The sequence below is a fragment of the Pseudophryne corroboree genome, chromosome 6 (assembly GCF_028390025.1).
Source record: "Pseudophryne corroboree isolate aPseCor3 chromosome 6, aPseCor3.hap2, whole genome shotgun sequence".
Taxonomy (NCBI): domain Eukaryota; kingdom Metazoa; phylum Chordata; class Amphibia; order Anura; family Myobatrachidae; genus Pseudophryne; species Pseudophryne corroboree.
In genome coordinates, this window is record NC_086449.1 from 588,936,084 (window position 1) to 588,959,799 (window position 23,716).

At 45.5% G+C, this 23,716-nt stretch overlaps 1 protein-coding gene across 2 annotated transcripts in view; it reads right to left on the bottom strand.

Annotated features, from left to right (window-relative positions):
• The window catches only part of GRK6 (G protein-coupled receptor kinase 6), a 94,447-nt gene that overhangs the window by 64,598 nt on the left and 6,133 nt on the right, over positions 1-23,716 (bottom strand). For both annotated transcript variants that reach the window (XM_063927983.1, XM_063927984.1), the window contains exons 5-8: positions 21,842-21,942; positions 21,242-21,334; positions 21,099-21,162; positions 18,288-18,428 (exon numbers count right to left, since the gene is read on the bottom strand). In XM_063927983.1, coding sequence (XP_063784053.1) covers positions 18,288-18,428; positions 21,099-21,162; positions 21,242-21,334; positions 21,842-21,942 — 399 coding nt within the window. The remainder of the gene's footprint in view (positions 1-18,287; positions 18,429-21,098; positions 21,163-21,241; positions 21,335-21,841; positions 21,943-23,716) is intronic.

The window sequence follows — 23,716 nt, forward strand, 5'->3', positions numbered from 1 at the left end:
GTCCGCTAAAATATCTGAGACGGGCCCCCACCGTACCCGGGTCCGCCTGAGCAGCCCCAGCACCATGCTGTGGACCTACCGGACGCAGGGAGGACTTCTGCTCTTGGGAACTAGCTGTGTGTTGCAGCTTTTTTCCTCTACCTTTGCCTCTCGGCAGAAAGGATGAGCCTCTAGCCCACTTGTTTTTCTGGGGCCGAAAGGACTGTACTTGATGATACGGTGCTTTCTTTTGTTGTGGGGTAGCCTGTGGCAAAAAAATTAATTTCCCAGCAGTAGCTGTGGAAACGAGGTCTGAAAAACTATCCCCAAACAGTTTTACCCCCTTATAGGGCAACTTCCATGTGCCGATTCGAGTCGGCATCGCCTGACCATTGCCAAGTCCATAACCCCCGTCTGGCGGCAATGAACCTAGCGCTTATTTTTGATGCCAGCCGGCAAATATCCCTCTGTGCATCACGCATGTATAAGACCACGTCTTTTATATGCTCTATTTTCAGCAAAATATTGTCCCTATCCATAGTTATTTTCCGACAGGGTATCTGACCACGCAGCGGGAGCACTGCCCATCCATGCCGAAGCAACGGCTGGTCGCAATATAATGCCCTAGTGTGTGACCATATCTTATAGGGTAACCTCCTGCTTTCTATCAGCAGGTTCCTTCAGGGCGGCCGTACCCGAAGACGGTAGTGCCACCTTTTCTGATAAGCGTGTAAGCGCTGTATCTACCCTATGGGGTGTTTCCCCGCGTGACCTATCCTCTGGCGGGAAGGGTACGCTGCCAATAACCGTTGTAGAAATTATCAATTTCTTACCGGGGGAAGACCACTCTTCCTCACACACACCTCATTTAATTTCTCAGATGCAGGAAAAACTACTAATAGTTTTCTCTCACCAAACACAATACCCTTTTATGTGGTACCTGGGGTATAATCATAAATGTGTAATACATTTTTCATTGTCTCAATCCTGTAACGGGTGGACCTATTTGGAGGGTACACCAGTCTCATCGATGTCGACACTGGAGTCAGTATCCGTGTCGACATCTGTGTCTGTTATCTGAGGTAGCGGGCGATTTTAGAGCCCCCCATGACATTTGAGACGCTGGAACAGGCACAAGCTGAGTAGCCGGCTGTTCCGTGTCGTCGGCCTTTTATGTAAGGAGTTGACACTTTCACGTAATCCTTCCATAAGTTCAACCACACCGGTGTCGACCTCGCAGGGGGTGACAACATATTTACAGGCATTCGCTCCGCCTCCACCTCATTATCCTCCACATACCTGTCGACACAGCCGTACCGACACACAGCACACACACAGGGAATGCTCTGATAGAGGACAGGACCCCACAAAGCCCTTTGGGGAGACAGAGGGAGAGTATGCCAGCACACACCAGGGCGCTATATATCACAGGGATAGCACCTATAAAAAAGTGTTTTCCCTTATAGCTGCCTATATGTTGTATACTGCGCCTAAATTGTGCACCCCCTCTCTTTTTAACCCTTTCTGTAGTGTATTAACTGCAGGGGAGAGCCAGGGAGCTTCCCTCCAACGGAGCTGTGAGGGAAAAATGGCGCCAGTGTGCTGAGGAGATAGGCTCCGCCCCTTTTTCGCTGACTTTTCTCCCGCATTTTTATGGAATCTGGCAGGGGTTAATATACATCCACAAGCCCTGGGGGTTACATGTGATGTATTTTTTGCCAGCCAAGGTGTTTATATTGCTGCTCAGGGCGCCCCCCCCCCAGCGCCCTGCACCCTCAGTGACCGGAGTGTGTGGTGTGCATGAGGAGCAATGGCGCACAGCTGCAGTGCTGTGCGCTACCTTGGTGAAGACTGATGTCTTCTGCCGCCGATTTTCCGGACCTCTTCTTGCTTCTGGCTCTGTAAGGGGGCCGGCGGCGCGGCTCTGGGACCGGACTCCGAGGCTGGGCCTGTGTTCGGTCCCTCTGGAGCTAATGGTGTCCAGTAGCCTAAGAAGCCCAAGCTGGCTGCAAGCAGGCAGGTTCGCTTCTTCTCCCCTTAGTCCCTCGATGCAGTGAGCCTGTTGCCAGCAGGTCTCACTGAAAATAAAAAACCTAAAACTAACTTTTTCTAAGAAGCTCAGGAGAGCTCCTAGATTGCACCCTGCTCGGTCGGGCACAAAAATCTAACTGAGGCTTGGAGGAGGGTCATGGGGGGAGGAGCCAGTGCACACCAGATAGTCCTAAAGCTTTCTTTAGATGTGCCCAGTCTCCTGCGGAGCCGCTATTCCCTATGGTCCTTACGGAGTTCCCAGCATCCACTAGGACGTCAGAGAAAATTAAAATAAATAAAAATCATTGAATGAGAAGGTGTGTCCAAACTTTTCACTGCTTGTGTGTGTATGTGTATGTGTTTATAAAAACACAGCACGGTCCTAGACCGGAGGTATATATTAGAATACTTGTACAATATATACTATAATAGGTACACTCTTTCTTAACTAACGATGTCTGTATAAAGAAATGTAGAATACTTAAGTGTTTGTAAAGTCACAGCGCTGTATACAGGCGGCTTTACAAGGGAGACCTTGCCCTGCAGTCCCGGAGACCAGCAGCAGCTATGCTCAGAAGATGGCGCCCAGCGTCTCAGTCAGAGTGAGGGAGAGTGTGAGGCAGCTCCAGGGCGGGAAAATCTACTCTGAGATGGCGCCCTGGGCTGAGGGAGGGGCTACAGGTCAAGCGCCACCCCCCTATGCTGGACTTCCGCCCTGGGACTGTGAGTCTTATTAAATGGGGTGTTAGTACACCCGACCTGTGCTCAGACTCCCCGATGGTAAAGTGGGATCCCTGCTCGGAGACCGTGTCCACACCAGTGCCGCGACCCATCTCCCTAGGTCGCGGACGAAACGCGATTTAATGGCGGGTCCCGTCTGCGGAACCTTCTTACCTTCTCCCCGTAGCAGCCACGCGAACCAGGAGTGCGTCTGCGACCGTGTACCTAAGTTGGAGCGTCTCCGCCGCAAGTACCTGCTGCGGAAATGTACAGTATCTGAAAGATGATCCTCTGTGGGGAACATTCTGGCATTACCCAAGGTTGTTTTTCTGTTTAGCCCCAAGCAGGTGCAGGTGGCATCCACATGGTGCCGCACATAGAAAGCATAGAAAGTTTTTGCTCTCTAGTGGCCAGCGGAGCTGGCTGGGGAGGAGGGACCCACTTCCAGATCAAGTAAGGTAGGAAGCAGGTGCCCTTCCCCCTGCCCCCTATGTTAAAACGGTGCCCACCTGTGTTAAAATGCTGTCTCCCCCCCGAGAGGAGCATGCGGGGCCACCAAGCGACCCTGCAATTATTTTGTTATTCACATATTTTTATACTAAAGGGCGTAGCCACTTAAATAAGCCACGCCCCCAGGCCTTTACTGGGGCCCGCCGTGGCTCTCAACGGCCCTGGGTAGACATGGAGACGCGTTGTCCAGAGGACAGGGATAGTGCTAGGAGTAGAGTACAGGGAAGAGGGCCAGCCCATGAGAGCTTATAGTCTACAGGGAGGGTGTACCATAAGGGTGAAGGGTCATTCCACATCAAATCAATACAGTGTTCGAAAACATTCGACTGTACAATCTCTTATTTCAATTAAATTTGTTATAATAAATGCTGCCATGGGTGTAAAGAAAATCCCCAAATCTTAACCTGATAAGTACACTGGTTTAGAAGTTCTATGCCTTTAAAACTGCATTTTTATTTTAATGAAGAATTTGCTAATAACATTTTTTTTTTATTGCATTTGCAGCTCCCCCTAGAGAGTTAGGCAGGCTATCATTTTAAACCTCTTTTTATGGGCTCCCATGTGATATACAAGCTATACTTTACAATTATTTTTTTTTAATCCTCAAAAATTGTTCACACTGTTATTATTAAATCCCCAAAGTTTTATTATGGGATCGTTTGCTACAAGAGGTCTCACCTTTATTTTTTGTTAAAATAATAAAAATTAAATCTATCTAGGCTTGTTCATTACTTTTAAATGTATCCGTTTAAACAATCCCTTTGATATATATTATGTACAATGACACCGTGGGGGGGGGGGGGAATTCAAATGTTTGAAAAGTCAGTTGGGTGTCTGTTTTTTCCTATTTAGTAGACAGGAAAAACAGACGCCCATACGACTTTTAAAACATTTGAATTCCCCCCAGTATGTTAATACTGTACTACAATAGTTACAACTTGAGAAAATTTTAGGTCTTTCTCATATTTTAAGAAAGCTTACTACAGATCATTACCATTTGGTGCTGCTGCTCTGGATGATGGGTTGGAGCTGGCAGAAGGCTTCATTTGTTTATAGTATTTCCATTTCATATTTTGATTTTGCAGAGAACACTCATTTGTCATGTAGGATGAGGCCCAGAGCTATCACTGGACCAATGCTTGAGCTACAATTCTCCCATTTGTGATGATTACAATGGAGAAACAAAATTAGAGCATCTTAGCCATGTTGTTATTCCAGACTGTTGGGAACACAACACAGTGGCAGTCTACTGCTTCCAGAAGAAACTCAAACTTCTTGAAGACAACATTAGAGAAACCACAAAAAAAGATTTACTACTTCTCCAATGGGTCAGACGCACATGAAAAACATTGCCACTTATGCCCTCATAAAGATGATTTTGGTATAGAAGAAGAGTGCCATTTTTCAGTGACTGCTCATGGCAAAGGGCCTATCGATGGTGTAGATGGCACAGTGAAGAGGTTAGCATCCCGAGCAAGCCTGCTACGTCATTCATAAACAGATTTTTACACCACAATAACTTCAACACCATAAGAACATACTGAGATAGCAATAATTCTGGATGATCGCTTTAAAAACACAGCAACAATTCCGGAGACCCAGAGATTCCATGATTTCATAACCGCAGCATCCACAACAGAAACCTTTGTGAAGAAGTTTTGATTCTCACAAAATTAATTTGAACAGACCGTGACAACAGATACTGTATGTCCTCATACATCTTTGCTGCAGTCGCGCCAATTAGCACCTCTTTGCATGCCGGGTTGCACAAGAATATTCTAGTGTCTGACATCGTTTTTAGCCAAAAATGATGCTTAGCCACAACGCAATGTGACTAGGATGCACAAGGAAACTCTTCTGATTAATTTAATATATGGCACTTATATCTGTGTGCGACCGAGTCTCTGAATCTGTACATGAAGTGCTACAATGTAACAGTCGCAGCTTTTTTTCCAACACAAGCTCTGGGCCTAATTCAGATCTGATCACTGCTGTGCGTTTTCGCACAGCGGGCGATCAGATCTGTACTCCACATGCGCATGCACCGCAATACGCAGGCGTGTCGGATGGCTACATCGGACATCGCCGGTCAGCGACGGGATGGTGCAAAGGATTCATTTGCATGGGCGTTCACAAGGATATTGACAGGAAAAGGCAGTTTGTGGGTGGCAACTGACCGTTTTCAGGGAGTGTCTGGAGCATGCAGGCAGGTTCAAGCGTTTTCAGGGAGGTTGTCTGACGTCAGCTCCTGGTCCGATCAGCAGGATTCTATCGCACTGGATAAGTAAGTCCTGGGCTAGGCAGAGACTGCACAAACTGATTTTTGTGCAGCTCAGCAACACATGCGATTGCACACTTGCACAGCAATTTAACCCTCCCCTTGTAGGCGGCAACTATCTGACTGCAGGGCAGCAAAAAACGCAGCCCAGTGATCAGATCTAAATTAGGCCCTCTGTTTCACTCTGTATACAGTCTCCGTCACACATGATATACAAGTGTCATATATCACATTAATCAGCACAGTCTCCTTGTGCGTCCTAGTCACATTGCTTTGCGACCAAGATGCATTTTTGGCAAAAAGAATGCCTGACGTTAGCAGAGTGGCATGTTATCTAATGGCTTACTCATGCCAGGAATCTCACGCTGCAGGGCGTATTGAGGCTAGATGTATTAGGACGCATCTGTATGTAACTGCTGTCTAGGACAACAAATAGTGGGTAACATTTATTCTGGAGAAAGATGAAAACATTGAAGAAGTCAAAGCGGCATTCCTCAATACAGCTGGTACATCACCATTTTTTTTTTATGCCCAAATTAGCCGGCTGTTTAATTATTCCTATGGTAGATGATCTTATCGAATGTACACCCTTTCTGCTATGGAAATACTAAAAACAAATGAAGCAGTTCCAACCCATGCAGTAGCACCATCCATCCAGAGCTGCAGCAGCACCAAATGGTAATCATCTATAGTAAGCTTTCTTAAAATACGTGAAAGACATAAAATTCTCAAAAGTTTTAAATATTTTAGTATTAACATACTGTGCCACGGTAGATAATGTACATCAAAGGGATTGTTTAAGCAGATACATTAAAAGTAATGAACAGGCCTAGATAGATCATATTTTCATTATTTTAACAAAAAATCCAAAGTGAGATCTCTTGTAGCAGATGATCCTAAAATGAAACTTTGGGGATTTATTAATAACTGTATGAACACATTTTGAGATATTTTTTCTACATTTTTTAAAATCTGATGTTAAGAAAATCAAAATTTAGATTTTTAATTTTTTTTTCTTTTCCTAGTTTTACTGAAACATAATGATGTAATATATATCCTATATGAAACTCCATACAGGGGTTTAAAATGCAATTGAAAAAAATGTTAACAGAAGATTTTTCATAAAAAAAAAAAAATAATAATGCAGTTTTAAAAGGCATATAACCTCAAAATCAGTGTACTTAGCCTAATGGCTGAATTCAATTAGCCGCGAAATATACATTATGGTAAGGACTTACCGTTGATATCGGTATTTCTCCTAAGTCCACAGGTTCCACAGGATACATTGGGATATGATGGAGCGACAGCGGATTTGCACCAAACAGTCAAAGCTTTTCGGCCTCCCAGCATGCAACGGGCCCGTCTATATATCCCTGCCTCCTGGCTCAGGCAAATTAGTTTTTTCCAAAGCTCAAGACAGGAGCATCATATAGAGACCTAATCAGACGAGAACACCACACATTCACACCCTTCCGTACAAGAGGGAAGAGGTTAGTTAGCAAAAGGATCCTCAAATCATGTGCGTCAGGGTGGGATCCCTGTGGAACCTGTGGACTTCGGAGAAATACTGTTCTCAACGGCAAGGTCTTACCATAATGTACTCCTACAGGGTCCACAGGGTATCCACAGGATACACTGGGATGTCCCAAAGCAATTTAGTGGTAGGGACGCTCCTGATTGGACAGGAGAATCCTTCACCCGAATTCAGCGTCCTGAGAGGCAAAGGTATCAACGGCTTAATGTCTAAGGAATGTGTTAATGGAAGACCATGTGGCTGCCTTACATATCTGTTCTGCTGAAGCACCACATTGTGCTGCCCATGATGGACCTACCTTACGAGTAGAGTGAGCAGAGACATAGGGAGTCATTCCAACCCGTTCGCACGCAACGGTTTATCGATGCGGTGCGAACGGGTGTGGAATGCGCATGCGTGGCGGCCGCAGTGCGCGACGTTGCCTGGCGGTTACATCGCGACTTACAAAGGAAGCGGTCACAGAGCCGTCCGCAAAGAAGATTGACAGGAAGGAGGCATGCCAGGGCGGATCCGGACCATTTGGAGCCGTTTTCGGGGAGTGGTGAGTAAACCGCAGGCGTGTCCAGAAGAACGGAGGGCGGATGTCTGACGTAAAATCCGTCTCCAGCTTTGCAGGGATCGTCACACAGGGTAAGTATGTATAGGGCTAGTCATCTTTTGCTTGACATTTTTTTAGCTTAGCAGGACTGCACAAGTGATCGCAGCCCTGCAAAGATAAAATACACTCCCCCATAGGCGTGGACTAGTTGATCGCAGCAGCAGCAAAAAGTTGCTGGCTGCGATCAACTCGGAATGACCACCGTTATCCGAAACAGGGAGGTCAGCTTGAGAATATGCTTCTGAAATAGTAATCCGAAGCCATCTTGCCAGTGTCTGCTTATCAGCAGGCCATCCTCTCTTGTGAAAACCGTAGAGAACAAAGAGAACCTGTCTTTCTGATAGCACTGGTACGATCTACGAAGATCCTTAAGGCACGGACTACGTCCAACGATGCATCTCCCGTAGACAGGTCCGGCCCTTGAAAAGCTGGGACTACAATTTCTTCGCTAAGGTGGAATTTAGATACCACCTTAGGAAGATACCCAGATTTAGTTCTGAGAACTGCTCTATCTGGATACAAAATCAGAAATGGAGGACGACATAACAATGCTCCTAAATCTGAAACTCTTCTAGCTAAAGAAATGGGCAGTAGAAAGAGAACTTTAGCTGTCAACCATTTAAGACTCTTAAGTGGTTCAAATGGGGCAACTTGAAGGGCCTTTAGAACTAAACTTAAGTCCCAAGGCACTGTAGGAGGAACAAAAGAAGGTTGAATGCGCAGCATTCCGTGTAAAAAAAGTGCGCACATCCTGTAGGTTGGCAACTTTCTTGTGGAACCAGTCAGTCAGTGCTGACACTTGCACTCTCAAGGAAGCCACCCTTAAACCTTTATCCATTCCTGCCTGAAGGAATGTCAGGACTCTGGAAACTCTGAAAGACCTAGGATCAAATTTCCGATTACTGCACCATTGAATATAGGCTTGCGATATTCAGTGATAAATGCGAGCTGAGGAAGGTTTCCTTGCTCTGAGCATTGTTTGAATTACCTGTTGTGAGAATCCTCTTGACTTCAGGATAGATGTCTGTGATAGCAAGGTCCTTGAGTCAGTAGATCTGGACGCTGAGGGAGTGGGAATGGAGCATCCATCGACATCCTCTGCAGATCTGTGTACCAATGTCTTCTGGGCCAAGCCGGAGCTATTAGTATCACGACACCATTTCCTTGTTTTACCTTTCTCACCACCCTGGGTAACAGAGCGATGGGAGGAAACACATAGGCCAGATGAAAATCCCATCTTACCGACAGGCATCCACAAAGATCGCTTTGGGATCCTTTGTTCTTGATCCGTATGCGGGAACCTTGTGGTTCTGACAGGATGCCATGAGATCTATCTCTGGCAACCCCCATCTGTTGACCAGGGTATGGTCGACTTCCGGGTGTAGAGCCCCATTCATTTGCATGAATGGTGTGCAGACTGAGAAAATCCGCTTCCCAGTTTAGGAATCCTGGAACAAACACTGCGGGCAAGGCTGGAAGATGAAGTTCTGCCCATTTTAACGTGTGACTTACCTCTTTCATTGCTTTCTGGCTGAGAGTTCCTCCCTGATGGTTGAGGTACACTACTGCCGTCGCATTGTCCGAGCGGATCTGAACTGGTTTTCCCTGAAGGATGTCCTTTGCCTGATTCAGTGCCATGTATATGGCTCGGAGTTCCAATGTATTTATTGGCAGGCAACTTTCTTCCTTGATCCACTGCCCCGGAAGCAATTCCTTCCTGACACTGCTCCCCAGCCCTGAAGGCTGGTATCCCATTGTCAGAATTTCCTAATCTGATATCCATCTCCCTTTGTCCAGATGGAATGTCTGTAGCCACCAGGCTAATGACCTCCTTACTTCCAGAGTAAGGACCATAGTCTGTGTTTTTAATGTCAGATGAAAACCATTCCATTTGCTGCGTGAATGGATACCTTTTGACTGTGTAGCAGCTCCTGAATCCTTAACTGAACTTTGTATATTTTGTTCAAAGGTAAAAGTTACTCTCTGCGGGCTCGAATTCAATACAGCCCCCAAGTGAGTCATCCTTTGTGACGGGACCAGAGACGATTTTGCCCAATTTATGAGCCAACCGTGCTTCTGCAGACACTCTATTGTCTGTTGCAGATGACACAGAAGCAATTCCTGAGACTGCCAAGATTAAAAGATCGTTGAGGTATGGAAAAATTCTTATCCCCATAATTTTGGTAAATACTCTGGGGGCTGTAGCCAATCCGAATGGCAGGGCCTGGAACTGAAAATGCTGTTGGAGGACAGAGAACCTGAGATAACACTGATGAGACAGGGCTATAAGAACATGTAGGTAAGCATCCTGGATATCCAGGGATACCATAAAATCCCCTGGCTCCATGGCCAAAATGATGGAACGTAAAGTCTCCATATGAAAACGAGGCACCCAAATGTACTTGTTCAGCACTTTGAGATTGAGTATAGGCTGGAACGACCCATTTGGCATCTGGACTAGAAACAGGTTGAAGCAAAAAACCCTGTCCTCGTTGTGCAGGAGGAACTGGAATGATTACTCCTGACTGAAGCAATTTCTGAACTGCCTCTTGCAAAGCCCTGGCCTTCGTCTCTACCAAAGACGGGCTGGTACAAAAAACCTTTGAAGAGGGTTTTTCTTGAAAGCAAACGCATAAACGTGAGATACCGTTTCTTGCAGTAGGCATCTGTGGTAGACTGATGCCCGATCTGTGCAAAATGAAGAAGTCGGCCTCGCACCCTGGGGTCCCCCAGGTGGAGGCCCGCACCATTAGGCTGATGGCTTATCTTCTGTTTTAGAAGCCGGTCTTCTGGTAGCCCAATGCTTTTTACTCTTACCAGACTTCTTGTATTGGGACTGTTTGCCATCACCTTTTCCTTTTGCTTTTCCTTGAGACCGAAAGGGCCGAAAAGCTGGAATTTTAGGCTTGAATTTGTATGTGGAACTTTACTTTCTTGGAGTCTGCTTCTGACTTCAAAATACTGGTTAACTCTTAACCAAAAAAAATATTTCCAGTAAAGAGGTAAAGACTCCAAAACCTTATTGAATTCTGAATCAGCTTTCCATGTACTTAGCCAAACTGCTCTGCGCAGTAGTACCCATATCCAAGGGTGCTTATTCCAAAAACATGTGCAACATGGGATTTTTGCTCTCTAGATGCCATTGAAGTGTCCCCTTCCAATGCATCAGCCCAGGCAGCCACTGCTTTAGCCATCCAGGCTGAAGCCATAGCTGGTCTTATGATTGCTCCAGACAGGGAAAAAATGTTTTTTAGAAAACCATCCACTCTATCTGTGACATCATTTAATGATGTAAAAGGCAGAGGTAATGTAGATTTTCGGCACTAATCGAATAACATGTGTATCTACTTTGGGGGCCACCTCCCTCTTTAAACAGTCCCCAGCCGGAAGAGGATAAATAAGAATTTACTTACCGATAATTCTATTTCTCATAGTCCGTAGTGGATGCTGGGAACTCCGTAAGGACCATGGGGAATAGCGGCTCCGCAGGAGACTGGGCACAAAAAGTAAAAGCTTTAGACTAGCTGGTGTGCACTGGCTCCTCCCCCTATGACCCTCCTCCAAGCCTCAGTTAAGATACTGTGCCCGGACGAGCGTACATAATAAGGAAGGATCTTGAATCCCGGGTAAGACTCATACCAGCCACACCAATCACACCGTACAACTCGTGATCTGAACCCAGTTAACAGTATGATAACCGTAGGAGCCTCTGAAAAGATGGCTTCCAACAATAAACAACCCGATTTGTTTGTAACAATAACTATATACACAAGTATTGCAGACAATCCGCACTTGGGATGGGCGCCCAGCATCCACTACGGACTATGAGAAATAGAATTATCGGTAAGTAAATTCTTATTTTCTCTGACGTCCTAGTGGATGCTGGGAACTCCGTAAGGACCATGGGGATTATACCAAAGCTCCCAAACGGGCGGGAGAGTGCGGATGACTCTGCAGCACCGAATGAGAGAACTCCAGGTCCTCCTCAGCCAGGGTATCAAATTTGTAGAATTTAGCAAACGTGTTTGCCCCTGACCAAGTAGCTGCTCGGCAAAGTTGTAAAGCCGAGACCCCTCGGGCAGCCGCCCAAGATGAGCCCACCTTCCTTGTGGAATGGGCTTTTACAGATTTTGGCTGTGGCAGACCTGCCACAGAATGTGCAAGTTGAATTGTACTACAAATCCAACGAGCAATCGTCTGCTTAGAAGCAGGAGCACCCAGCTTGTTGGGTGCATACAGTATAAACAGCGAGTCAGATTTTCTGACTCCAGCCGTCCTGGAAACATATATTTTCAGGGCCCTGACTACGTCCAGCAACTTGGAGTCCTCCAAGTCCCTAGTAGCCACAGGTACCACAATAGGTTGATTCATGTGAAACGCTGAAACCACCTTAGGGAGAAATTGAGGACGAGTCCTCAATTCCGCCCTATCCGAATGAAATATCAGGTAAGGGCTTTTATAGGATAAAGCCGCCAATTCTGATACGCGCCTGGCTGAAGCCAGGGCCAACAGCATTACCACTTTCCATGTGAGATATTTCAAATCCACTGTGGCAAGTGGTTCAAACCAATGTGATTTTAGGAACCCTAAAACTACATTGAGATCCCAAGGTGCCACTGGAGGCACAAAAGGAGGCTGTATATGCAGTACCCCTTTGACAAACGTCTGAACTTCAGGCACTGAAGCCAGTTCTTTCTGGAAGAAGATCGACAGGGCCGAAATTTGAACCTTAATGGATCCTAATTTTAGGCCCATAGAGAATCCTGCTTGCAGGAAATGTAGGAAACGACCCAGTTGAAATTCCTCCGTAGGGGCCTTCTTGGCCTCACACCACGCAACATATTTTCGCCAAATGCGATGATAATGTTTTGCAGTTACATCCTTCCTGGCCTTGATCAGGGTAGGGATGACTTCATCTGGAATGCCTTTTTCCTTCAGGATCCGGCGTTCAACCGCCATGCCGTCAAACGCAGCCGCGGTAAGTCTTGGAACAGACAAGGTCCCTGCTGGAGCAGGTCCTTCCTTAGAGGTAGAGGCCACGGGTCCTCCGTGAGCATCTCTTGCAGCTCCGGGTACCAAGTTCTTCTTGGCCAATCCGGAGCCACGAGTATCGTTCTTACTCCTCTCCTTCTTATGATTCTCAGTACTTTTGGTATGAGAGGAAGAGGAGGGAACACATATACCGACTGGAACACCCACGGAGTTACCAGAGCGTCCACCGCTATTGCCTGAGGGTCCCTTGACCTGGCGCAATATCTGTCCAGTTTCTTGTTGAGACGGGACGCCATCATGTCCACCTTTGGTTTTTCCCAACGGTTTACAATCACTTGGAAGACTTCTGGATGAAGTCCCCACTCCCCCGGGTGGAGGTCGTGTCTGCTGAGGAAGTCTGCTTCCCAGTTGTCCACTCCCGGAATGAACACTGCTGACAGTGCTATCACATGATTTTCCGCCCAGCGGAGAATCCTTGCAGCTTCTGCCATTGCCCTCCTGCTTCTTGTGCCGCCCTGTCTGTTTACGTGGGCGACAGCCGTGATGTTGTCCGACTGGATCAATACCGGTTGACCCTGAAGCAGAGGCCTTGCTTGACTTAGGGCATTGTAAATGGCCCTTAGCTCTAGGATATTTATGTGAAGAGACGTTTCCAGGCTTGACCACAAGCCCTGGAAATTTCTTCCCTGTGTGACTGCTCCCCAGCCTCTCAGGCTGGCATCCGTGGTTACCAGCATCCAATCCTGAATGCCGAATCTGCGGCCCTCTAGAAGATGAGCCTTCTGTAACCACCACAGGAGAGATACCCTTGTCCTTGGAGATAGGGTTATCCGCTGATGCATCTGAAGATGCGATCCGGACCATTTGTCCAGCAGATCCCACTGAAAAGTTCTTGCATGGAATCTTCCGAATGGAATCGCTTCGTAAGAAGCCACCATTTTTCCCAGGACTCTCGTGCACTGATGCACTGACACTTGTCCTGGTTTTAGAAGGTTCCTGACTAGCTCGGATAACTCCCTAGCCTTCTCCTCCGGGAGAAACACCTTTTTCTGGACTGTGTCCAGAATCATCCCTAGGAACAGTAGACGTGTTGTTGGAATCAGCTGTGATTTTGGGATATTTAGAATCCACCCGTGCTGACGTAGCACTACCTGAGATAGTGCTACTCCGACCTCTAACTGTTCCTGGACCTTGCCCTTATCAGGAGATCGTCCAAGTAAGGGATAATTAATACGCCTTTTCTTCGAAGAAGAATCATCATTTCGGCCATTACCTTGGTAAAGACCCGTGGTGCCGTGGACAATTGTCGACCATCTGAGGTAACGGGCGTTTTAGCGCCCCTGACGGTGTCTGAGACGCCTGAACAGGCACTAATTGATTTGTCGGCTGTCTCATGTCGTCAACAGTTTTTTGCAAAGTGCTGACATTGTCACGTAATTCTTTAATTACTACCATCCAGTCAGGTGTCGACTCCCTAGGGGGTGACATCACTAACACAGGCAATTGCTCTGCTTCCACATCATTTTCCTCCTCATACATGTCGACACAATCGTACCGACACCCAGCACACACACAGGGAATGCTCTGATAGAGGACAGGACCCCACTAGCCCTTTGGGGAGACAGAGGGAGAGTTTGCCAGCACACACCAGAGCGCTATATATATACAGGGATAACCTTATATAAGTGTTACTCCCTGTTATAGCTGCTGTATTTATATATTAGCTGCCAATAGTGCCCCCCTCTCTGTTTTACCCTGTTTCTGTAGTGCAGGACTGCAGGGGAGAGTCAGGGAGCCGTCCTTCCAGCGGAGCTGTGAAAGAAAATGGCGCTTGTGTGCTGAGGACAAAGGCTCCGCCCCCTTCACGGCGGCCTTTTCTCCCGCTTTTTTCAGGAAACTGGCAGGGGATAAATGCATCCATATAGCCCAGGAGCTATATGTGATGCATTTTTTTTAGCCATATAAGGTTTTTATATCGTTTTTATTGCGTCTCAGGGCGCTCCCCCCCAGCGCCCTGCACCCTCAGTGACCGGAGTGTGAAGTGTGCTTGAGAGCAATGGCGCACAGCTGCAGTGCTGTGCGCTACCTTATTTGAAGACAGGAACGTCTTCTGCCGCCGCTTTCTCCGGACCTCTTCGCTCTTCTGGCTCTGTAAGGGGGCCGGCGGCGCGGCTCCGGGACCCATCCAGGCTGAACCTGTGATCGTCCCTCTGGAGCTAATGTCCAGTAGCCAAGAAGCCCAATCCACTCTGCAGTCAGGTGAGTTCGCTTCTTCTCCCCTTAGTCCCACGATGCAGTGAGCCTGTTGCCAGCAGGACTCACTGAAAATAAAAAACCTATTTAAACTTTTACTTCTAAGCAGCTCAGGAGAGCCACCTAGCTTGCACCCTTCTCGTTCGGGCACAAAAATCTAACTGAGGCTTGGAGGAGGGTCATAGGGGGAGGAGCCAGTGCACACCAGCTAGTCTAAAGCTTTTACTTTTTGTGCCCAGTCTCCTGCGGAGCCGCTATTCCCCATGGTCCTTACGGAGTTCCCAGCATCCACTAGGACGTCAGAGAAATTGGAATTCCATTTCTTAGGAATTTTACATTTCTTACCCGTCGTAGCCCAAGCCTCTTCCATAATTTCTGTCAGCTGCTCTGACCCAGGAAACTAAGACTTAACTGTTTTGGGATATTTAAATACAGGTGTCTTGGATTTTAACACAGGCTCTGCTGATTCTTCTAAGGATAGAATGGCTTTCATTGCATTAATTAACTCAGATATGTCCACTGAGCTGAGACCTCCTTCCTCATCTTCGTAATGCAGAACCAGACTGTAATGAGTCTTCCTCCTCCGAAACGTGTAGACTGTGAAGATGTTGTTTCATGTCTATGTGATTACTTACCACTGGCTTTTCAGTCAGCTTCTGTTGAAAGGCTACTGCTTCCCCTGCTGGAAATGATAAACCGCAGGTGGAATGCTGCATGTAAGGGTTAATAGTGTAACCTATCCCTGGTACAGAAGTTAGAATTATCCGCTCAGCTATACCGGATAATGTATGTGCAAACATAGCCCATGGGGGATCAACTTGCACCTGTGTCTGCCTTGAATTTTTCAAGAGACCTTGGTGAAAGCTAAAACAATTTGCACACAAACCATCTTGAACCAGATCCTGAGAGGTTAACCCAGCTTTGCATAACAAACATGATATGAGTGTTGGTGCTGCTGTGAGTGTATTTTCCTCACCTTTGCCGCTCTTAGATATGATAAATAATCAAACACTATCACAGTATACTACACAATTTGTGACTGTAATCACTTTAAGATGCGTTATAGTGACATACAATCCGACCCTACACTGCTTAGCACCAGCATTGAGGATCAGAATAGACAGAAAAAACTGACAGAATTATAGTAAAAAAAGGCATTTTGTTTCCCCCAGCACCCTGAATGATAACAGTAACCAGATATAAATCCCACATAATAATAGAATTCAGAGATCTTCGTTACACATATTTGCGCAAATGTGTGGTTAAGCCCCAAAGCCACTTCAAGATATGTGTAACGAAGGTCTCTGAATTCTATTATTATGTGGGATTTATATCTGGTTACTGTTATCATTCAGGGTGCTGGGGGAAACAAAATGCCTTTTTTTCTTGCTCAGAAATACCCCTCCCTTTCGAGCACCTGAATGATATCGCTAAGCTAATTGAGCATCTACCATTATATATGTCTATAGAATTATAGTAAAGTCAGCAATCACACTACCAATCAGTCACAGGTTATACATTAGTATAATAAACAATCTGAGCACATAATCAACTACAGATACATTTGAAGTATGTAGGAGAAACATATTACTGCATTACCTTATGCAAGTTTTAACCGTATTCAGACGCATAGCAAAAGAAAACAGTAATAATTATCAGACTCATATGCATTAGGCACTTATCCAACTATTCGTACTCAAAGGTAGATAGAGACTTAGTGCTGTATAACCCGTACTCAGTAGAGTGGGATACAGGGAGACTCACCCCGCTTCCAGGACCGATCAATACGTTTGCGAACGCTGAGTGGATCCAGACGCTATTAGTGTACACCACTGCTCCGTGAACCTATTGTGGACCCAGACACCCAAGTGAACACTGAAGCACCAGTCACACAGCTGCCTATGCTGCGACTGGGTCCCCTTAGTACACAGCGTCTCAGACGGATGCGGGAAAACAGTTCATGGCGGGAGACTCAGAGGATGCTGGTCATGAACCAGGAGGAGGGGCGACCAGGGGAGCGTCTGACTCCCCACTGCTGACATCAACCCTAGGGATCACAGCCTCATGCTACCCCCTGGAGCCTATGATCCCTAAAGCCTAGCGCTGGTGCACTCTAGGTGGCAGCTGCGTCAGCGACTGTTTGATAGTCTCTCTCAAAACAGTGCGGCTGTGTCAGTGTTCCCCCTCTAAGCGGAACCGATGCCTTACCTTCTCCCCATGCTCCGGCCACAGCCTGGTAATGTCTGCTTGACTTGCTAGTTCACCCGACACAGACACCCGCCGAAACAGCACTGTACTCGTGGGTAAGCATTGTGACGACCCGGCGGGGAGTATAGTCTTACTCTAGTAAGACTATAAAAATAAAACAAAAAAAGCTTATGGCTGCTAAAACCCAGCAGCCCTCTGACCATGGTCCGGCTCCTGTCGCACCAAACAAAAAAATGGATTTGCCTGAGCCAGGAGGCGGGGGTATATGGACAGCCCCGTTGCATGCTGGGAGGCCGAAAAGCTTTGACTGTTTGGTGCAAATCCGCTATCGCTCCATCCTATCCCAATGTATCCTGTGGATCCTGGAGAAGAAAAACTGCTTTTGCGGTTAAATTATTTTTTTCTTTACCGCTAAAAGTGCCTATTCAATTGTTTGAAAAAACAAAATTTCAATTCACCACCTATGAGCAAGTGAAAAGGTGGGAAAAATCCCTATTTTAAGTTAAAAATGTCAGGATTTGGTTCAGAACCTCTGGGACACCCCCCTGAATGACTAATTAAGCACTTAGAAATGTTTATTTTTAACTGGCAAATAATGACATGTCATTTTAGGGGTAAAGTGCAAAATGATGGAAATTGGGGTACAAGGTATATTGGGGTACTTTACGAGTGGGACAGGACTTTTTATGCTTGCAGGTGGGAGTACGTTTTTTTGGGGGAACTTTTTCAAAGTGGCGTAAAATTACGCCTTGAGTCCTGTTTGGAGAAAGAGTGCTATATAAATACATTTATTATACCCATTTTTATGTACCCCCAAATTAATTAATTTTAGCACTCATTTTGATGAAAAACACTTGTTTTCTATAATTTTTTCATGGTGGAGGGGGGAAGATGGAAAGAAAAGTGGCACAATGGGACCTAAAACACAGATTCTTGTTTCCAGTTCCAATTCATAAATTAATTAAAAAAAAAGAAAGAAAAGAAAAAACAATAAGAAAGGAACCATCTCACATTATACATAAAAAGTTTAACTTTTATTTTGTAGGCTGGTGGAGGGGGTACATGACAAAATAAGGGATCTCATAGCAAACAAAATGAACATTCCCTATGGATGAAATGATACTCAATACAATGTTAACAGTGTCATCACCCTCCCCTGGACCTACAGATGAGTCTGTACTTACTACAAACCTGCTGTTGACTCTCTCTAGGATTTGTTTCTCATTTAATGTCATGGATTCTCCTTTCCGTTTCTTAATGCGTTTCTTCTCCAGTTTCTTGCAGGCATACATCTTGCCTGTTGCTCGCACTTGGCAAGCGCAGACCTGGAAAGAAAGTTATTTGGTAAGTGAAAGGATGCACATTTTACTCCAATGGATGCCAACAACTGAGGAATGCAACAGAAAACAAGGCACATATACTTTTCTGCTTATTAGTGGAATCGATACTGGATTGTAACGCAGAGCAAAATGTGAACATTACATGTTGGTTTTGTTATAGTAAAGATAAGACAAGTGAAACAATAATATAATGTTGCCCGTATGTCTGTGACATAGTAGATATCTGGCTATACTGCAAATGTTATCTTATTAGCAATCCCTTTCCAAACTTGTCATTACACCAAGCAACCAACTGACCAAGGGGTCTCTGTACTAAAGGTGTGAACACACAGTGAGATTTTTTCTTACGATTTTGACTATATAGTCAAAATTGTAAGAAAAGATAGTAAGGTGAAAATCACCTTGCCATACCGATGCGCGGTCGGTATCGCATGCCTAGAGAGTCAAAATTGACTTGCCTGCACAGTCTATCTCGTAGAAACGATAGTGAAAATTGACACTTAGCCAAAATCGGACAAAGCCAGTATCGCAAGCACAGTCATTATATGCTTGCGATACTGACCTAGTCCCTATCACACAGTGAGATTTCGGGTTAGCCCAAATTTCACTGTGTGTATGGACCTTAAGACTTGGAGAGAGAGAGAGAGAGAGAGAGAGAGAGAGAGAGAGAGAGAGAGAGAGAGAGAGAGAGAGAGAGAGAGAGAGAGAGAGAGAGAGAGAGAGAGAGAGAGAGAGAGAGAGAGAGAGAGAGAGAGAGAGTGGACACTATAAACTACCAACCATCGTTGTCCTAAGTGTCATTTTTCAAACAAAAACACAAATTAATGAAATGTAACGCTATTTTGTCCACACCAAGCACACAACTCCCCCCAACTGTATTTCTTATTTTTGAAACACTGCCTGTAACATGGCAGCTAGGAGATGGTTGGTTGGTACATTATCTTTTTTCAAGGCTTAATACATAGATCCTCGACATCTATGGGAAAACTCATCATAAATGCTTTTCGACAAGCCAGTAATATTTATTATTTTTGGTTTGTTGTTTTCCCTTTAATTTCATAAGGAAGTATTGCTGGTGGGCTGATCAACTAATTGCATTCACATTTGCTGTAGACTTTCTAATGATACTACGTTTTCAAAGTTATGTAGAATTGGTTTGCAACTAAATGGTAAATAGGTTCTAACACACCTTTTCTGTATTAAAGAGTCGCATGCATTTATGCTCTGCTAGGAAGATGCTGTTTTGTACAATTTACTATTCTAGCATGGGGTTTATAGTTTTTTTCATAAACAGAGACCCTCTTCCCCCATGGACTTTTCCCTCCATCACTCGTACAATTATCTCCTCCCCCTCCCCATTGCCATCAATGGCAAGAAACTTGTGTTCAGCAGGTGCTGCTTTTGCAGGCATTATGGGCATGGGCCCCCATTCCGACCCGATCACACACTGCACTTCTTCGCAGCGGTGCGATCGGGTCTGGCGTGCACATTGCGCACGCGCGTCGTTGCCCGGCAACGACGCTGACATCGAAGAAAGCGGTCGCAGCGGCAACCGCAAGAAGATTGACAGCAGGAAGGCATTCCGGGGAGTCAACTGACCGTTTGAAGCCGTTTTCGGGGAGTGGTAAGAAAAACGCAGGCGTGTCCAAGCGAACGGAGGGCGGATGTCTGACGTCAAAGCCGTGACCATCATCGCTGGACCCGTCACACAGGGCAAGTATGTCCAGGGCTGGTCTTGTTTTGTGTGAAACTGTTTTAGCATAGCAGGGCTGCACAAGCGATCGCAGCCCTGCTATGCTAAAATACACTGCCCCACAGGCGGTGATTAGTTGATTGCACCAGCAGCAAAAAGTTGCTTGGTGCGATCAACTCGGAATGAGGGCCCTAATTCAGAGTTGATCGCAGCAGCAAATTTGTAAGCAGTTGGGCAAAACCATGTGCACTGCAGGGGGGGCAGATATAACATGTGCAGAGAGTTAGATTTGTGTGGGGTGTGTTCAAACTGAAATCTAAATTGCAGTGTAAAAATAAAGCAGCCAGTATTTACCCTGCACAGAAATAAAATAACCCACCCAAATCTAACTCTCTCTGCACATGTTAGTTCTGCCCCCCCCCCCACCCCCCTGCAGTGCACATGGTTTTGCCCAACTGCTAACAAATTTGCTGCTGCATTCAACTCTGAATTACCCCCTATGACTGCATGTGCAGATTTAATCTCATGTTATGCAATGTTTCCTACTATAAGTCTTTTGCATTGTTTTCCTTACACTGCTTTCGTTCCTGTACTATGTAAGGCACCGCAGAACCCTTGAGGAACTTTATAAAGGATACGAATATTAACACTAATAAAAAATTGGGATTTTGTTTGTGTAGAATTACTCACACTACAATGAGATATTTTTCTTTTTTACTGTCTAAAACCACTTCCACTACATCAGTTTATCAAATAAAACAAAAAACACTGGTACACTTCTGTTCACCTTCTCTATAGTACTACAGCCCACTTTCCCTGCCAGTCTCAGGTTTATTCATTTAAAATCAAGCATCTTTTTTTATTTCATTAATTAGTAACAATAAACGGAGATGATAATCTAGAATAAGCAATAGAGAACACGTACTGGATGCAGAGCAAAGAGGCAAAAGTCAGTGTCTTACCTCTCCAAAGCCCCCTTTGCCCAGAACTCTGTACTGACGAAATGTATTCTTTGTGACCATCTCCCTGTGAACAATGGTAAGGACAGCATGAGGAAAGGACTCCGCCAAAGCAGTGTGTTACCGTATATAGCATTGCCTCTCACCTTTCCAGCCACTTCCACTGCAAAAAGCGGTTGTAATATTGGCTGTCCAGGTAATCTGAAAATGGAGCCATGCTAAGGAAGTCATGGACAAGTCTAAAAGAAAAGGAAGACAAAATAAGAATGAGATTTATGGTTTCTCCTCAGTGCTGCATGCTTACTGTTCTTGCCTTCTAACTCATTGCCAAAAATGAAACGGCTTCCCTTATGTTAAAACTGTCAGCGATCAAATTGCCCAATCCCAAAACCAAATAAGGGGGAATCAATGATTTCTAGCGCCCGTAGCTCCTAAAGTGCCAGGTGATATAAAATTGTTTGTCGCTGCTGTGCCCAAATGCATCGGGATTAGCCATGTAAAGCGGCTAAACCCGTGCAAACTACTGCGCGCACTGCCCAAATGGCAGTTTGGGCGGCCATGAGCCCTGCTTTGGGAGGATTTCTGCTCATCACCTGAGGAGGGTGAGAGCAGAAAAATGGGTGCCCGTGGCACAAACAACTGAATAGCACCCGGTCACTTTAGGCAAGCGTTGCGGCAGCACGAACCAAATGAATTTCCCCCTTATGGCGCACCACCTATTTGTATGCACCCTCTCTAATGCTTACTTGGAGCAGTCTTTAAAAAGATCTTTACATGGTTTGTTCTCCAAGCTCTCTGTGCAACCACTGACGAGTTGTTCAGGGACCTCTGTGATATAATCTTCACTCTAGGGGAAAAAAACAAACCAATAAACTAGCAACACACAGTGTACAGTATATGCAGCATTTCAATAACTTTAACTGCCAAACTACAGAAAATCACATTAGACACACAGGGGAAAACGTTCACAGTTACACTAGATACATTCATAAATACACAAAGTCAAAACTATTATGTAAAAGAGACACACACTTACATGTGATATATGTTTTCTGGAAATGGCCAGAACGCTTTAACAAATCATGTGCTTATTTTCAGACAAGCTAGTCTATTGTATTGTACATGTACCATTTTTAGGCTTTTAATTGTAGAAAGAAAGGTTTGGGTGCAGAGTGAGAAATATGCCGCTTTGCACAGTGTAGGGTAGCTCTGTGCTTGCTCTGAAATGCAGCTACACAATTGTTCTTGGAGAGGTGGGATCGGGGATACAATGGACATACTAATACAGGCCAAGTACAATAAGGATGAGGATGACAGTCACAATCACCAGTGAGAACTTGTGATTGGTCAGCTGCAAATGCACCGCTGAAGCGGATTGATGCTTTGTTATTTCTTTTTCTTCCCATGGAGATTTGTCTCTGATGTATTTGAGAAGTTCAAGTTTTTTAGAAAATAATGAATGAGCATTTTAGCAGCAACAAAAAAACAAACAAACAAACAAACAAACAAACATTAAAATCAAGGGTATAAGTATGTGATGCATGCCTAACGTAAACTTAGAGTATATGCTATCGGTGCAGACTTGCCGCATCTTGTGATAGTGCAACTATGCAGAGAATTGCAGCTTTTTTAGGGGGTGCATTTTACACTTTTGATCAGAGTCAAAGTGGGACTTGAATGGACCACTCAGTAATGCAATGGTTAGGGCCCATAAAACAGTGATGGGGAGGGGTGGGGGTGGGGGGTATTACCAGACTTTAGAGAGGCATTCCAGCTATCAGAGGAACAAATATTCACCAGATATTTGCGCTTGGAGATCATGGGACCTCCAAGCGCCGCCCCCGTGGCGTCACCAACCCGGCAATATGCCGGGTTGGTGACTCCGGTCTAAATGGGGGCTGACGCGGGTTGCAGCTGGGTAGCATCCATGTCAGGCTCCCGGCTGCGACCCGCAGTTTAGGTATAAAAGCGGTATCAGACACACAGAATCAGCACAAGCTAAGTTACAACAGATTAGCCCAAATATCACCCCCGTCCGCCCACAAACACAGTGAAACGTTGCCCTTGTGAGGTTTGCAAATCAGGACTGTTCCGCAAAGCTTGGGACGGGTTGGAGTTATGCTTTAAGTGTTAGCAAGATGGACAATAGAGAGCTTTTTGTTTTCTCTTTCCACATGAAAAGTGAGAATCCTAAGATGTAGTATAACAGTTACACAAAAAAAATAAAAAAATACCTTCTTTAGCTTGTCGCTTTAAAATGGATAATAACCATAGTAAAATAGGCCGTCTACACACATATGACTCATTGCTGTCATGGGTAAAAGGGGCGATTTATCAGAGGTGCAATAAAGGGTGATTATCGGCTTTCAGGCCAAGTGTGGCAGTATTTCTGAAACAGCGCAGTTTGTGAACTGTTCACGTGCTGCTGTGGTGAAGGTGTGTCGTGACTGGACAAATAGCACAATTGCGAATAACCACCATGGAAACGGCAGAGCACCATGTGTCAATGATGTGAGAGGTCAACGCCGGCTACGAACGCGCGTGAGGACTAACCGACACGCTACAGTGGCGCAGCTCACCATCAAAATGAATCTAGGGGTTACCAGACGCGTTTCTGAAAT